Here is a 16,210-nt window from a genome sequence, read left to right as displayed (position 1 = left end):
CTCTCCTATCCTCTCCTCCCTCTCTCCTCTCCTCTCCTCCCTGTCCTCTCCTCCTCTCCTTCCTCTCCTCTCTCCTCCCTCTCTCCTCTCCTCTCCTCTCCTCCCTCTCTCCTCTCCTCTCTCCTCTCCTCTCCTCCTCTCCTCTTCTCCCTCCCTGCCAGGAGGTCATGAATATGTAAATGACCAATTCAGTGAAAACCATGTTTTATGCAAAATGTTACCTTTTTTCGACTGCGACCTACAGTAGGATATTATATTGTCTCTGGGAGTACATTGTTTAATTCCCCGGGCCCAGGTGGGTGTTGGGTGTACTCTGAACTGTATTACTGTAAGTGGAGGATAGCTGGTAGAGCGCCTCAATGTGAAACCAGTTCCTCCCACGCCTCCATTACTGGGAGCTTCTGTGTTCCTGCTGCTCCTGTTCAGGAGTGTGTGTGTGTGTGTGTGTGTGTGTGTGTGTGTGTGTGTGTGTGTGTGTGTGTGTGTGTGTGTGTGTGTGTGTGTGTGTGTGTGTGAGCACACATGTGTGTGTGTTTTCAAGGTTGCCTGTCATGATGCAAATGGGTTCGTCCTCAGATATGCCCCCAGTCCGCCCCCTCCTACCCTCTGCCCCCCCCCCTCGGTGAACACCTCAAAGCCCCAGCGAGGAGGCATTGATCTAACCCCCCCCCCCCACAGACTGCACTCATCCACAGGGCGGGGGGAGCCAACATAGAACAACGTACACAACACAAATACACACACACACACACACACACACAAACACACACACACACACACACACACACACACACACACACACACACACACACACACACACACACACACACACACACACACACACACACACACACACACACACACACACACACACACACACACACACACATACCCTCTCTGTTTCATCCTGTTCCTGCTCTATCTAGACAGCACATTGTGAGGACTCTAGGATCTCTAGGATCAAACTGAACAGAGAATCCTGACTCCTTAGACCCTTCCTTCACAGAGTGTGTAAGCAATAAATCACAAAGCATGACGTGTGATGTGGCTGAGGCAAAGCCAACACTGCTGAGTACCACCAAAGAAGTATTGATATAAAGGTTTATACCGATTTTACCACAGGCACCAACAATAATAAGATATGAGTTACTTTCATCTATAATTATATCTATTTTTGGGCTTTGATCAGCTGAATTTTTGATTTTGTAGTGAGGAGCTTAGAGCATTTTGCTTCTGTCAATGAATGCGTGCGTGCGTGCGTGCGTGCGTGCGTGCGTGCGTGCGTGCGTGCGTGCATGCGTGTGCGTGTGTGCGTGTGTGTGTGTGCAGTGTGTGCCTGCATGTTGATTGGTGATGGAGGGCTCATCTTCAAACAGTATTATTGATGAGGTCAGGGGGATGAATCCACGGGACGATATCAGAGTATTTGGAGCTTCTCGTTTTTGGACAAAGGTAATTTTTACTGGGTGGGGTCCATGACACAGACACATTCTGCAACAACACTGCAATTTTACTATAAATAATGCTAAATCTGGACTGTAAGACACATTTGTACACAGTCTTACCTACTGAATTAGGATGAATAATACTAATAAATAAATGAAGGCGCTTTGATTATTGGTGCATCATTTACACCAAGGGCAACGTAAGTTGCCGAATCATTACAAATGTTGTGAAGATGTTACATACAATCCTAGACTACTCATGGCTTATTGGCACTTAATGTACGCACTTATTGTGTGTTGTAATGTACGTCCTGGCACATGGTGTAGCTTCTTAGCCTAGCTATCTTTGTTGTATACGGGGAATGGGTTAACCTAGTGATGGTTAGTGCTTGGGACTTGGTTCTATGAACATCCTTACTGTACCCACAGAGATATATTGTTGTTTCTCTTTCTGCTGACTAATGGACTTATTGTAAGTTGCTTTGGTTAAAAGCGTCTGATAAACGCCCTGAGTGTAACTGGACCACTCCTGGTCAAGCCAGCCTGAGTCTGCTCCCTCTTCAGCAGGCGGTCAGAGAGGGAGCAGGCTGTACAGGCTGCTGCTGCCTGTGTGCACGGTCGCTGCGTGCGGAGTGTCTCTCTGCAGCGTCTCTCCAGTGAGGTCGCGACTGAATAATGCAGAGCCACATCTCGTCCTCGGAACGCGCCAAGCTCAAATCCCTCAGCCCTGCTTTCACACCAATTATCACACATGACCGGGCAAAAGGGCCCGGCAAGGCTGCACGCACACGCAGACACACAAAGGGACGCAGACACACACAGACAAGCGCACGCAGACACACACAGACACACACACACACACACACACAGGCACACGTAGAAAGGAACATGCAGACACACACACACACACACACACACACACACACACACACACACACACACACACACACACACACACACACACACACACACACACACACACACACACACACACACACACACACACACACACAGAAACACAGGGACCTGCACAAACAGGCCCACGTAGCCATGCCCACACACACGCTCGGGCTCCCCTGCACTCAGGATATGAGGGTCAGGGAGGGGGGGGGGGGGGGGGGGGGGAGCGAGGTGCAGGGGAGCGAGGCCTGACTGGAGAGTCGGGCAGCAGCCCTCCACCTCCTCAGCACTTCTGGGACTCGCTCTATGGCTGGGGTGACATCACCTCCTCATAACCTCTAACTGAGAGGCGTCTGAGAGCGAGGAGTAGAAGCTGAGGAGAGAGCGAGGAGAGGAGAGAGAGAGGGAGGAGAGGAGAGAGAGAGGAGTGAGAGGAGAGGGAGGAGAGAGGGAGGAGAGGAGAGAGGGAGGAGAGGAGAGAGAGAGGAGTGAGAGGAGAGGGAGGAGAGAGGGAGGAGAGGAGAGAGAGAGGAGGAGAGGAGAGGGAGGAGAGAGGGAGGAGAGGAGAGAGAGAGGAGGAGAGGAGAGAGGGAGGAGAGGAGAGAGGGAGGAGAGGAGGAGAGAGGGAGAGAGGTGATAGAGGAGGAGACAGAGAGAGGCAGGAAAGGGAGAAGAGAGAGCTCTTATCCACCTAGAGGTCATACTGGTTGGTTGCTGAGTAAACCTTCTAGAATTGTTTTAAACCATGACAAGCCAGTGCCATATTGTTTAAGTTCTTCCTCCCATGTCGCCGCCCAGGTAACATGGAGAATGGATTCCGTTTTTGGAGGTTCCCCCAAAGGTTCTAGGAGGTTCCCCCACCCAGCTCCCAATGTTCTGCATGACTCAGAGAATATGGGGTGAGACAGTCTGGGAGGGCGCTCCTCCTTATAGATGGATGCTGAACACCACCCTCTCCCCACATGCACACATGCACCTGCTTCTACCAACACACACTCGCATACACACACACACACACACACAAACACACACACACACACACCCTCCCAGCCCCCCCCCCCTTCTGTTGCCTCTAACAGAGGACTTAATGCATGCGTATGTACCCAGTGTGTACGGTGTCTCTGAAGCCGTTCCACCTCTCTCCACCTGCTCCTGGTGGCTCGCGGCCCTACTTTCATCAAGATTTATCTCCTCATTTACACCCCCTTCTCACCCCCCCTCCTCCTCACCCCCCCTCCCCCTCTCCTCCTCACCCCCTCTCCTCCACACCCCCCCTCCCCCTCACCCCCCCTCCCCCTCTCCTCCTCACCCCCTCTCCTCCTCACCCCCCCTCCCCCTCTCCTCCTCACCCCCCCTCCCCCTCTCCTCACCCCCTCTCCTCCTCACACCCTCACCCCCTCTCCTCCTCACCACCTCCCCCTCTCACCTCCTCTCCTCCTCTCCTCACCCCCTCTCCTCCTCACACCCTCACCCCCTCTCCTCCTCACCCCCTCACCCTCTAACCTCCTCACCCCCTCTCCTCCTCACCCTCTAACCTCCTCACCCTCTCCTCCTCACCACCTCCCCCTCTCACCCCCTCTCCTCCCCACCACCTCCCCCTCTCACCTCCTCTCCCCCTCATCCTCTCACCTCCTCTCCCCCTCACCCTCTAACCTCCTCCACCCCCTCCTCTCCTCCACCCCTCCTCTCCTCACCCCCTCTCCTCCTCACCCCCTCTCCCCCTCTCCTCCTCACAGCCTCACCCCTCTTCTTACTGCAGTCTCTCAGTTCCTCGATTCAACCCCTCCCCATTCCTCTCCCCTCCCCTCCCCTCCCCCCCTATCTCCCATCTGACACATTTAAGGTAAGGCTTTTTTCTTTCTTCTACTTTGCCGTCTAATCAACACGCGCCCACCGACCAACACCCCCCCCCGCCCCCTGACCTCATCCTCTCTCTCTCTCGTTTCCTCAGAATCTTCTCCAGTCATTCTCTTTGGTCTCTCTACCACCACCCCCCCCTCCCCCCCACTTCATGTCTTTCCGGCCGTTTTCCGCCTCGTCTGGGATTCACACCTCATGAATTATTTAAACTCTTTCTCAGTTGGGTCTCAGCGGTCGCTCTCCTAGAAGAGAGCCAGCAGCAGTTTTGTAGAACAGCAAATTAGAAGGCTGCTCAATGGGCAGGCATGCATCGCTCTGGCTGCTCAATGGGCAGGCATGCATCGCTCTGGCTGTCGTGGTACCACTCAGCTGTCAGATGTCAGGCGGTAAATATAGATCAATCTGGTTTATTACTGGTCAGGGAAATGTTATTTTCTCTGATCTGAAAGTGATGGAGACTTAAGAATATTAGTAAGACAATCAGTCAAATAAACACCTTGTTTATAGAAGAAGAATGATACTGTAGTTTAATAACTGACAGCAAAAGGTGTATTTACTTCATGAAACAATAAAAGAGCAATATCCATCACACAGTTACCACGCCAACCTGCCATTAAGTCGGCCCATTTGACGTCACAGTTGATTTAAACCTCTTAGACGCCAATCATGATTGAAAACATAAATACATTTCCACTCAAAAACTGAGAACATATATCAATGCATTTTGTCCATATTTGGATAACATTTGTAGACCTGAGATGTGAACTTTGTCTCTTGTTCGTGTCGTTCTTCTTTATGTGAGAGCGGAGCCACGCCCGACAGAGACAAAGAGAGGGGGGAGAGAGAGAGAGAGAGAGAGAGAGAGAGAGAGAGAGAGAGAGAGAGAGAGAGAAAGGGAGGGAGGGAGGGAGGGAGGGAGGGAGGGAGAGAAAGAGAGAGAGAGAAAGGGAGGGAGGGAGGGAGGGAGGGAGGGAGGGAGGGAGGGAGGGAGATCCCTCTGACGACCCTCTCCTCTGGGAACTATGGCTCTCATCGTGGAGGTGTCAGAGAATGAGGAGGCTTCTTATCAGCCTGTTTGTCATCACGACTAAGCCTATATGAAGGAGAAAGGGGACATAGCAGCCAATTATATACACACATATATATATATATATATATATCTCCCCCCACTCTCTCCTCTCTCTCTCTCTCCCCCCTCTCTCCCCTATATATATATATATATATATATATATATATATAGACACTTTCTCCCCCCTCTCTCCCCTCTCTCCCCTATGTCTGTATATATATATATATATATATATATATATATATATATATATATATATACGCACACACACAGGTATAAAGCAACATCCCTCACAATAGAGGATAGTCACTTAAACCCAACAGTCGTGTACAGAGCAGATCTTAATTAGACCTTTTCAGACCAACACTGTGTTTAGTTGTTCTGTCGGCTGCGGTCACAAGGGCTACACAAAGAAGGTTGCGTTGATAATTGGACCCTCAGCATCTCTAGGTCGAGGAAATCTATTTGAGGAAATGAAATGAATGTTGCTTATTTATTTATTTCCATTTTATAACGCAGCCTTCAGGGACAGACTCAGACGCCTGGGAGCAGGATGGCTTTGTTTCGACTGTCTGTATCGTAGTTGATCATACAAAGGCTTTCTTATGCATAAGAATGAATGCATGCACACATTATAAAGCATAGATAATGTAGTGGTATAATTTACAATTCAGACCACACAAGCTCTCGGTTTCATTATAACTTATGCTGCGTCTCTGAAACGAGTTAACAACATGTGGTGTCCCAATACCAAATGACCTCTCTAAATCAAACCTTACATTTCGTGATATGTATCTTAGAATTAAAGACATCTGTCTGGACACTGTTTGTGCAGAAGATTTGCTCATTTCTAATTATGCCCTGTTCCCATTTTGTTTGAAGAACCTAAGAACTACTAATCCTCGATCAATACCCGGTAGAATTGCAGGCCTCACCAGTGCTAATTGGCAGATCTATTCACTGATAAGTAACACACATTTCGGTACTATTCCCTTTATAAAGGTACTCCACTGGCCCTGGTCTAATGTTGGCAATAATAATGTATGTTTGCATGTTCCGTTGTAAAAGGCTGCCTGCTGTATAACCTGTTATGGTTGATGACACTGCAGACCATGAATAATGTTACCTGTTTTTACATACATATATATTTATATAATATATATTTTTAAAGATATATTTCTCCTTTTTCAAGTTAACGTCATATATGAATTGTGTTTTGAGCAGGGTTCAGTTTTTATTAATAATAATGATGGAGTTTTAATTAGACTGTCGTGAGAATCAGAACGAAAAATGTTCAGCTTTGACTTAAGCGCCACCATCTGGTAGGACATGATATCTATATCTATATATCTATATATATATTAAAAAAAATAATATATATATATATATATCCATTCATTTTTTAAGATAAATAAATAAATACATATAGATAACTTGGGATTCGAAATAAACATTTTTAATGAGGGAGCGAAAATAAAAGCCTTCACTTAATTGATGTCTCCGTGGACCAATCAGATCCAACGACACTACATCGAACGCCACGCATCACAGCCAATCACAAGGTCCGGTTTTACCTTGTCGCTGCCCTTTCATTTATCGTGCACATGCGCAGTTCATTCTAAAAATGGCGGCCGTGCAAAGTGGTCAGAGTGAAACGGAGGAAGAAAAAGAGATTCAACCAGAAACGTCCAACGATGGCTCCAGAACCGACTTGAGGCCCCCCGCCGAGTCCCCGGGGGGTCCGGCCTCCTCCCCCGGGGCGGTGAAGCCCTCGGCCCCGGGGGAGGAGGAGACGCTGCGCGCGGTCCTGCGGTTCCTCCAGAAGAACAACCTGTCCGAGTCGGTGGAGATCTTGCGGCGGGAAGCGGGCTTACCGGACGAACCGGAGGACCAGACGGGCTCCGAGTCCTCCGGGACGGGGTCGGGGGGCCAGGAGGCTGGAGGCGGCGTGGGGGACGCGGGCTCCCTCCTGAGCCGGGTGTCCGCCGCCCCGACCCCCGCTGCTGCTACCGTCGCTGCTCCGCCGCCGCCGCCCCTCAAAGGTCCGGTGGTCCCTGATCTCCTGTTTTAAAAAAAACTTTAAATGCATGTTTCTCTTCCGAATACGGTGTCTGGTCCGTCAGTTCAATTCAACAATTCATGCATAAACCCTAAGTGTGTTATGGTTTGAACTTATGTCTGCAGGTTGATCCATAACCCATTCATCTGCTCTTCAGAAAGATTACTTCTAGATTTGTATCTGGTAGCAAAAACCCAGACGACCCAGACCCCCCAGACAAAGACCCATACCCAGACCCAGAATTGTAATAGCTTGCATAAATTCAATAGTCTGCACCGATTCTGTTCCGTGAGGTTTTAACGTGATGCATGTGCTTTGTTGACACTTTCAGTCGGCGCCGGGGACGACCGACCGGATGTGAACGTCGTCCTATCGGCCTACAGCCAGCAGGGGGACCCGGTCCTCTACGACGTCTACTACAGCGGCCTCAAGAAGTTCATCGAGTCGGTGCTGGACTGCCACAGGGCCGAGCTGTCCCAGGTCTTCTACCCGCTGTTCGTGCACATGTACCTCGAGCTGGTCTACAACAACCACGAAGCCGAATCCAAGGCTTTCTTTGAGAAGTAAGTCAATTGTAAACGGTAAACAGACTGCTGTTATACAACGCTTATCTAACCATTGGCCACTCAAAGCGCTGTACAATACTGCCTGACATTCACCCATTCATTCACCCATTCATACATGCATTCACACACCGACGGCGGAGTCAGCCACGCAGGGCGACAGCCAACTCGTCAGGAGCAGTCAGGGTGAGGCGTCTTGTTCTGGGGACATCTCATCCCTCTAGCTAGGAGGAGCCGGGGATCGAACCAGCAACCTTCTGATCACCAGTCAACCCGCTCTAACTCCTGAGACACATGCCGCCAATGTTCTGTTTGGTTGTGATTTAGTTTAGTTGGTTTTATTTTATGTTGGAGGATTGAACCTCTGTGTCTTGACCGTAGCGACATATTGAGTTCCAAACCACTGTAGACTCCTAACCGATGGTGCGTCGTGATGTTCTAGGTTCAGCGGGGACCAGGAGTGTTACTATGCCGACGACCTGCGGATCCTGTCCAGCCTGTCGAAGAAGGAACACATGAGGGGAAACGAGACGCTGCTCGACTTCCGCACCAGCAAGTTCGTCCTGCGCATCTCCAGAGACTCCTACCAGCTGCTGAAGAGGCATCTGCAGGAGCGGCAGAACAACCAGATCTGGACCATCATCCAGGAGCACCTCTACATCGACATCTTCGACGGCATGCCGCGCAGCAAGAGTCAGATCGACGCCATGTCGGGCAGCCTGGCCGGCGAGGCCAAGAGAGACTCCAACAAGGCCAAGGTGGGTGTGGTCGCTCGCTGGGCCTGAGGGCTCAGGTGCATTGTGGGACTGCGGGTGTGGCATTCATGGCGTTCAGCAGATGCTTTTATTCAAAGCGACTTACAATAAGTCCACTATGCATCTACTAGCGTGTGTTCATCCCCCCCTCCTGCAGGTGTTCTACGGGCTGCTGAAGGAACCGGAGATCGAGGTTCCTCTGGACGACGAGGATGAGGAGGTGGAGAACGAGGAGGGGAAACCCAAGAAGAAGAAGCCCAAAAAGGACAGCCTGGGCAACAAGAGCAAGAAGCAGGACCCCAACGCGCCCCAACAAAACAGGTCCAGACCCCAGCACCATCCACTGTCTTGAGGCTCTCCTCTCAATCAATACGACAGCGCCGTGGCGTTTAGAGATTCACTATATGACGTTTACATTTACATTTAGGGCATTGAGCAGATGCTTTTATCCAAAGCGACTTAAAAACATTAATCCACACATTCACCCCCCGACGGCGGAGTCAGCCCCGCAGGGCGACAGCCAGCTGGTCAGGGGCAGTCAGGGTGAGGCGTCTCGCTCAGGGACACCTCGGCAGTCTAGCTAGGAGGAGCTGGGGATCGAACTAGCGACCTTCTGGTTACTAGCCAACCCGCTCCACCTCCCTAGCTAAACCGACCAGGATTATATAACATGAAAGTGTAATTATTTTTAATTGGACATTATCAAAACCTACGCACACACATGGTTGTTGGTTCAGGTGACCTCACTGTATGGCCCCTTTACGGACGATTGACTCGGTTGGTTCTGAATCTGATGGTGTCTGTGTGTCTGTGTGTCTGTGTGTCTGTGTGTCTGTGTGTGTGTCTGTGTGTCTGTGTGTCTGTGTCTGTGTGTCTGTGTGTGTCTGTGTGTCTCCTCCCCAGAATCCCACTGCCGGAGCTGAAGGACTCAGACAAGCTGGACAAGATCATGAACCTGAAGGAAGCCACGAAGAGGGTCCGGCTGGGCCGGGACACACTCCCCTCTATCTGCTTCTACTCCTTCCTCAACGCGTACCAGGTACGGCCTGCCTAAAGCACCCTGCTGATGTATACTGTACCAGGTACGGCCTGCCTAAAGCACCCTGCTGATGCACAGCGTACCAGGTACGGCCTGCCTAAAGCACCCTGCTGATGCACAGCGTACCAGGGACGGCCTGCCTAAAGCACCCTGCTGATGCACAGCGTACCAGGGACGGCCTGCCTAAAGCACCCTGCTGATGCACAGCGTTCCAGGGACGGCCTGCCTAAAGCCCCCTGCTGATGCACAGCGTACCAGGTACGGCCTGCCTAAAGCACCCTGCTGATGCACAGCGTACCAGGTACGGCCTGCCTAAAGCACCCTGCTGATGCACAGCGTACCAGGGACGGCCTGTCTAAAGCCCCCTGTGGATGCACAGCGCGCTGCATCGTGGAGACGGTGAATAACCGAAGGCTTATCCAATGTGCTCAGAGGGATGATTATCTCTTCCGATGTAATCTGGTTTATTAAAATCAGAAAAGGATCCAGCCTCGTGGCAAACATGTATCGTAACATAAGGGTTTGCTGTTTAAAGGTCCCATAACATGCCACCAGCTGTGAGGCTAATCACCCACACCTGGTGACGTGTCATGGGACCTTTTTAAGTATGAAAACAAAAGTAAACACACAGCATCATCGACAGAAATGTGTTTTTGAATAGTGTTCAATAGTTAAATGGACTGCATTTATACCTCGCTTTTATAAGCGGTTGCCACTCAAAGCACTTTACAATATTGTCTCGAATTCACCCATTCATGGACACATTCACACCCGACGGCGGAGTCAGCCCCGCAGGGCGACAGCCAGCTGGTCAGGAGCAGTCAGGGTGAGGCGTCTCGCTCAGGGACACCTCCACACTCAGCTAGGAGGAGCCGGGGATCGAACCAGCGACCTTCTGGTTACCAGTTCTGTGTTCTTTTTTGTGTATGAATGTATTGATAGTACGTGGAGTCGTGACCGTTGTTTCGCCGCTGTGCTCTGAAGGGTCTGACGGCGGTGGACTTCACAGACGACTCCAGCCTGATCGCCGGGGGTTACGCCGACTCTACCGTGCGCGTGTGGAGCGTCACGCCCAAGAAGCTGCGCAGGGTCAAGTCTGCTGCAGGTACCCCCCCCCCCCCCCCAACAAAATAATAATAATTACACAATAATGATTGATATTATAGGTCATTACATTGATGTACATGGAAATTGGAAGTATGTTATCGGACTGAGACTTTTTTTGCTAAGACCTTTTTTTCTGATGGTTCAAACCTCATATTTGCTCATTTTGAGGGCATAAGAGTCTTCATTTAATTGTGAATACCATTCTAAAGCAATGATCATATTGAGTTACTGCCCGGCTGACCATCGCCGCTGAAAGGTTTCCCGTGTTTCTCTGGTTTTCCTTGCAGACCTGAGTCTGATCGACAAGGAGTCTGACGACGTGCTGGAGCGGATCATGGACGAGAAGACGGCCAGCGAGTCCAAGATCCTCCACGGCCACAGTGGGCCGGTGTACGGCATCAGCTTCAGCCCCGACAGGTGGGCAGGGGCTCAGGGAACAGCCTCTGGACAGAGGAACAGCCTCTATAACGAGGAACAGCCTCTAGACAGAGGAACAGCCTCTATAACGAGGAACAGCCTCTGGACAGAGGAACAGCCTCTATAATGAGGAACAGCCTCTATAACGAAGAACAGCCTATAACGAGGAACAGCCTCTGGACAGAGGAACAGTCTCTAGACAGAGGAACAGCTTCTATATAGAGGAAACAGCCTCTATAACGAGGAACAGCCTCTATAACGAGGAACAGCCTCTGGACAGAGGAACAGCTTCTATATAGAGGAACAGCCTCTGGACAGAGGAACAGCCTCTGGACAGAGGAACAGCCTCTATAACGAGGAAAAGCCTCTATAACGAGGAACAGCCTCTGGACAGAGGAACAGTCTCTAGACAGAGGAACAGCTTCTATATAGAGGAAACAGCCTCTATAGAGAGGAACAGCATCTAGACAGAGGAACAGCCTCAGGACAGAGGAACAGCTTCTATATAGAGGAAACAGCCTCTATAGAGAGGAACAGCCTCAGGACAGAGGAACAGCCTCAGGACAGAGGAACAGCCTCTATACAGAACAGCCTCTAACAAAACAGTATATGACATATTTGACTCTCAGCCTCTGCATACGTAGAGAACAGCCACTTCAATTCGTATCTCTTAGCATCGGACCGTATTTCCGCATGCGACTCCACCTCACCTCCGTGGCCCCTGGTGCTTCTCCTCAGGAACTACCTGCTGTCGTGCTCCGAGGACGGGACGGTGCGTCTGTGGAGCCTGCAGACCTTCACCTGCCTGGTGGGCTACAAGGGCCACAACTACCCCGTGTGGGACACGCAGTTCAGCCCCTACGGGTACTACTTCATCAGCGGGGGGCACGACCGCGTGGCTCGGTGAGGACCCCCTCCCTGTGGTTCAACGCGCATGAGAACGGACTCCGTAACACAGCGCTCCTCTAACCAGTGGCCACTCAAGGGCGTTACAACACTGCCCCACATTCACCCGTTCATTCACACATTCACACCCCGACAACGGAGTCGACCCCGCAGGGCGACAGCCAGCTGGTCAGGAGCAGTCAGGGGGAGGCGTCTCGCTCAGGGGCACCTCGACACTCAGCTAGGAGGAGCCGGGGATCGAACTAGCGACCTCCCGCTGACCAGTCAACCCGCTCCTGCTCCTGAGCGAAGCCTCGTCATCACACGGTAGTTGATGACGTTCTGTGGTGTTCTCTGCAGCCTGTGGGCCACGGACCACTACCAGCCCCTGCGGATGTTCGCTGGCCACCTGGCCGACATCACCTGCACCCGCTTCCACCCCAACTCCAACTACGTGGCCACGGGCTCCTCGGACCGCACCATCCGTCTCTGGGACGTCCTGACCGGGAACTGCGTCCGCATCCTGACCGGGCACAAGGTGAGGCATCGGACGAGGGGTCTGCTGCTCACGTTCTGCAGCGCCCGGTTTAGTTTGAGACGTCATCACAAAGTACGAGGGGAGGGAATCACAGGGTGCCTCATGATAGGATACGCGATACATGGCCCACGATACCGATAATATCGCAATACAGCTATTCCGCGATAATCACTATGTTGTTAGACAATCCAATAGAGATATATCACGATATATGTCTAACGATGAATACTATAAGACTGAAAAGATAAAGTGCTGGATTTCGGTCTTTATTCGAGGTCCAAACTGAGTTTTTCAGCGACTGTCTTTGGCTAGTTAATGTCTGTTCAAGTTTCCCTCATTCGTGTGTTGAGGGCCCCCTGGAGAAGCAGGGAAATCTGTTTAGAGCCCCTTATTTTATTAATTTAAAAAAACGATATTTGGTGCCAGTGTATCGATTCTCAGATCGCACATAGAAGGGCGACGATACATCGCCTTATCGATGTTTTGCCCCACCCCTACAAAGTACCAGGAAGAAATATAAGATAGGTTAAATCTTCATTCTTCTCCCGCTCTTGCACGTCTGTCGTCCAGGGTCCGATCCACGCGATCGCCTTCTCCCCCAACGGGAAGTTCATGGCGTCGGGGGCGACGGACGGCCGCGTGCTGCTGTGGGACATCGGCCACGGCATCATGATCGGAGACCTGAAGGGACACACAGACGCCATCTACACCCTCAAGTTCAGCCGCGACGGGGAGATCCTGGCCTCCGGTGGGTGAACTCAGCAGCACTCAAAGTGTGATCATAGAAAACGGACTGCATTTAGACAGCGCTCCTCTAACCAGTGGCCTCTCAAAGCGCTTTACGATACTGCCTCACATTCACACCTTCATTCACCCATTCCCACCCCGACGGCGGAGTCAGCCACGCAGGGCGACAGCCAGCTGGTCAGGAGCAGTCAGGGTGAGGCGTGGGATCGAACTAGCGACCTTCCAGTTACCAGCTGACCCGCTCTACCTCCTGAGCCAAATGCCGCCCTAATGGTGACAAATAAGTGGTTATATGGGCATACTAGTGGTCTACCTATTTCATTGCCCCCACAACAAAGAAATTCCTTGATTTATAATAACCCACGCTTAGTTTTGATTTCTTTTTTATCCGAGCTATCTTTGTTGTATACGGGGAATGGGTTAACCTAGTGACCGATGTTCTATGAACATCCTTACTGTACCACAGGGATATATTGTTGTTTCTTCTTCTGACAAATGTACTTATTGTGAGTCGCTTTGGAAGAAAAACGCCCTGAATGTAAATGTATCTATATCCGATAAATAATGAATGACGTTCGTCTCCAGGCTCCATGGACAACACGGTGCGCCTGTGGGACGCGTTCAAAGCCTTCGACGAGCTGGAGACGGACGACTTCACGGCCACCACGGGCCACATCCACCTCCCGGAGAACTCCCAGGAGCTGCTGCTGGGCACCTACCTGACCAAGGCCACGCCCGTCATCCACCTGCACTTCACCCGCAGGAACCTCCTCCTGGCTGCCGGCGCCTACAACCCCTGACCCTCCAGAACCCTAACCCGGATGCTCTAGAACCCCTGACTACGACGCTCTAGAACTTTTACGTCAACCCACCCGATCAGAAGTTTGATTGACAGGGTTCTCCATCGATGGCAGTGGGGCAGGAAAACGAAGACCTGGTGATCACTGATGAAGGTTTAAATCAAGGCTTTGACGTTGTGATCCGACGTTTGATTTGTCATTTAAATAAGACGCAGGCCGCAAGCTAATGTTGACAGACAAGCCTAACAAGGGGAGGTGCCAATACTAATCCTAGACTTTTTTTTTTAATTGCCGCCATGAGTTCTGCTGTATTCGACTCGTTGCTGTTCTGTATTATAGTGTCTTTTATACCGTTAAACTTGTAAATAAAAGTGTTTTTAATAATTTTTGAAACATGTTTATTGTTATATTTTTTTTACATGGTACAGACAGTTTATTACAAGCGCATCACGACGCCTCCTCCTCCCTCAGCGACGATCCACCCGGCTCAGGGGAACCTGAAGAGAGAGAGAGAAGAGACAACGCTGAGGAATCAGTCTGGACTCGATGCATCTGCAGACTGCTCAACGCAATTAGAGATTTGAGTATTAACAGGCTATAATGAACAGCTTATCCAGTGAATCAACTGTAAATGTGAAATGGATGCATGTCGCCTCCCAAGAAGAAGAAGAACCCATTGTTCTCAGCCTCATTAAAGGGGTGACCTTATGCCACCAGGTGTGAGTGTGATTAACTGCTACAAGCCATTTTAAAATCTGTGCATCTTACATGTAGGTGGACGCGACCACTTGTGACGTCAATAAAACACAGACAGGCAGATTTTCAAACGGCTTGTAACGGCTGATCACACTGACACCTGGTGGCCTGACACCCGGTGGCGTGACAGCGGCCCTTTAGAGGAGGGAAGGCGTCCCTTACATCATTTCTCAGTGACGGCGGCCTGTTTCTTGGGCTTCAGTTTGAAGAAGAGGATGAGGGAGGCGATGGTGGCGTAGGTTGCCAGTACGCACTGGAGGAACAAGAACCAGACCAGACCCACGTTAACGCCTCATCAACAACGATCACATCTCATTTAATCATCTCGCATCATCACTCGATGTAGAGACGCCCTGAACTCACATTCCTCCGCCCTGTGATGGTGTAGGAGTTGAAGTACTTGGCGATGCCAGTGAACTGGTGAGATCCGGTGTCGTGTCCGCCCATTCTGTGGTTTTAATGGTCCTGGAAAACACAAAACACAGGCGAATAGATGTTAAGGAACACACAGACAGGAAGTAGTGAAGGAGACCATGATGAAGGCAGATAGTTAAAGTAACGGTACAGAGATTACAGTTAAAAGGGCCAGTAACACAAATCAGGTCAGGACCACTCCAAGATCTCCTTCTAAACCTACTCATGGATTGAATTTAGTGTCATTTCAGACATCATCACAGTCTGTGATCTTTGGATTGAGTTCCGTCATTGATTGCTTCTGTCTGATATAACTTGACATTGCCTTATTCATCCACCAATCACCTTCCTTTAAAGATAAAGTCAGTGTTTACACTTTGCATTACCATACAGCTCAGTTAATGATCTGACTCATTCTGCATTAACCAACTAAGCAGTCAGTTATATCAAAGCTGGTTAACATGCGAGGATTAGCTTAGCTTGCTAGCTCATACTGTGGCATTAACTGAAACAGGAAACACCAATAAAATACATTAGGAGCGAGTTATAGAGTTTTAAAGCATGCATTTAAAGTGCAATAGTGCCTTTGCTTAAGGAGTGTGTCCTCTCTCACCTTTAAGAGTGAACCCTGGAGTGAGACGAGAGCGGAGTGAGACAAGTGTCCTTCAGCGGTGGCCTCAGTGCTATACAACCGGATGTCCCACCTTCTTTCAAGAAAAGCCATCCGGGTGGGGGACACCAACGTCGCTCAAATATCCTTCCCGCCGATTGGTTGACAAACACATCGATCATTCAGCAACAACCAGAAGTCCCACCTTCTTCTCGAAACACGCCATCTGGTTGGACGACGACCACG

General features: G+C 50.4%; 2 protein-coding genes across 2 annotated transcripts; one reads left to right on the top strand and one right to left on the bottom strand.

Annotated features, from left to right (window-relative positions):
• Positions 1-6,898: 6,898 nt before the first annotated feature.
• On the top strand, positions 6,899-14,745 carry taf5 (TAF5 RNA polymerase II, TATA box binding protein (TBP)-associated factor). The gene is made up of 11 exons (XM_056587108.1): positions 6,899-7,316; positions 7,665-7,896; positions 8,339-8,654; positions 8,809-8,972; positions 9,555-9,690; positions 10,675-10,795; positions 11,085-11,214; positions 11,953-12,117; positions 12,460-12,637; positions 13,208-13,385; positions 13,970-14,745. The coding sequence occupies exons 1-11, from the start codon at positions 6,899-6,901 to the stop codon at positions 14,182-14,184; spliced, it is 2,253 nt and encodes a 750-aa protein (XP_056443083.1). The 3' UTR covers positions 14,185-14,745.
• On the bottom strand, positions 14,559-16,068 carry atp5md (ATP synthase membrane subunit k). The gene is made up of 4 exons (XM_056587110.1): positions 15,968-16,068; positions 15,304-15,405; positions 15,103-15,193; positions 14,559-14,681 (listed from the first exon to the last, which is right to left on the bottom strand). Exons 2-3 carry the CDS (start codon positions 15,385-15,387, stop codon positions 15,104-15,106), a joined length of 174 nt encoding a protein of 57 aa, XP_056443085.1. The 5' UTR covers positions 15,388-15,405; positions 15,968-16,068; the 3' UTR covers positions 14,559-14,681; position 15,103.
• Between the last annotated feature and the right edge of the window lie 142 nt (positions 16,069-16,210).

The sequence above is a fragment of the Gadus chalcogrammus genome, chromosome 3, assembly GCF_026213295.1.
Source record: "Gadus chalcogrammus isolate NIFS_2021 chromosome 3, NIFS_Gcha_1.0, whole genome shotgun sequence".
NCBI classification, from domain to species: domain Eukaryota; kingdom Metazoa; phylum Chordata; class Actinopteri; order Gadiformes; family Gadidae; genus Gadus; species Gadus chalcogrammus.
The sequence above is the reverse complement of the archived record's forward strand: the minus strand, read 5'-3'. Positions and strand labels throughout refer to the sequence as shown.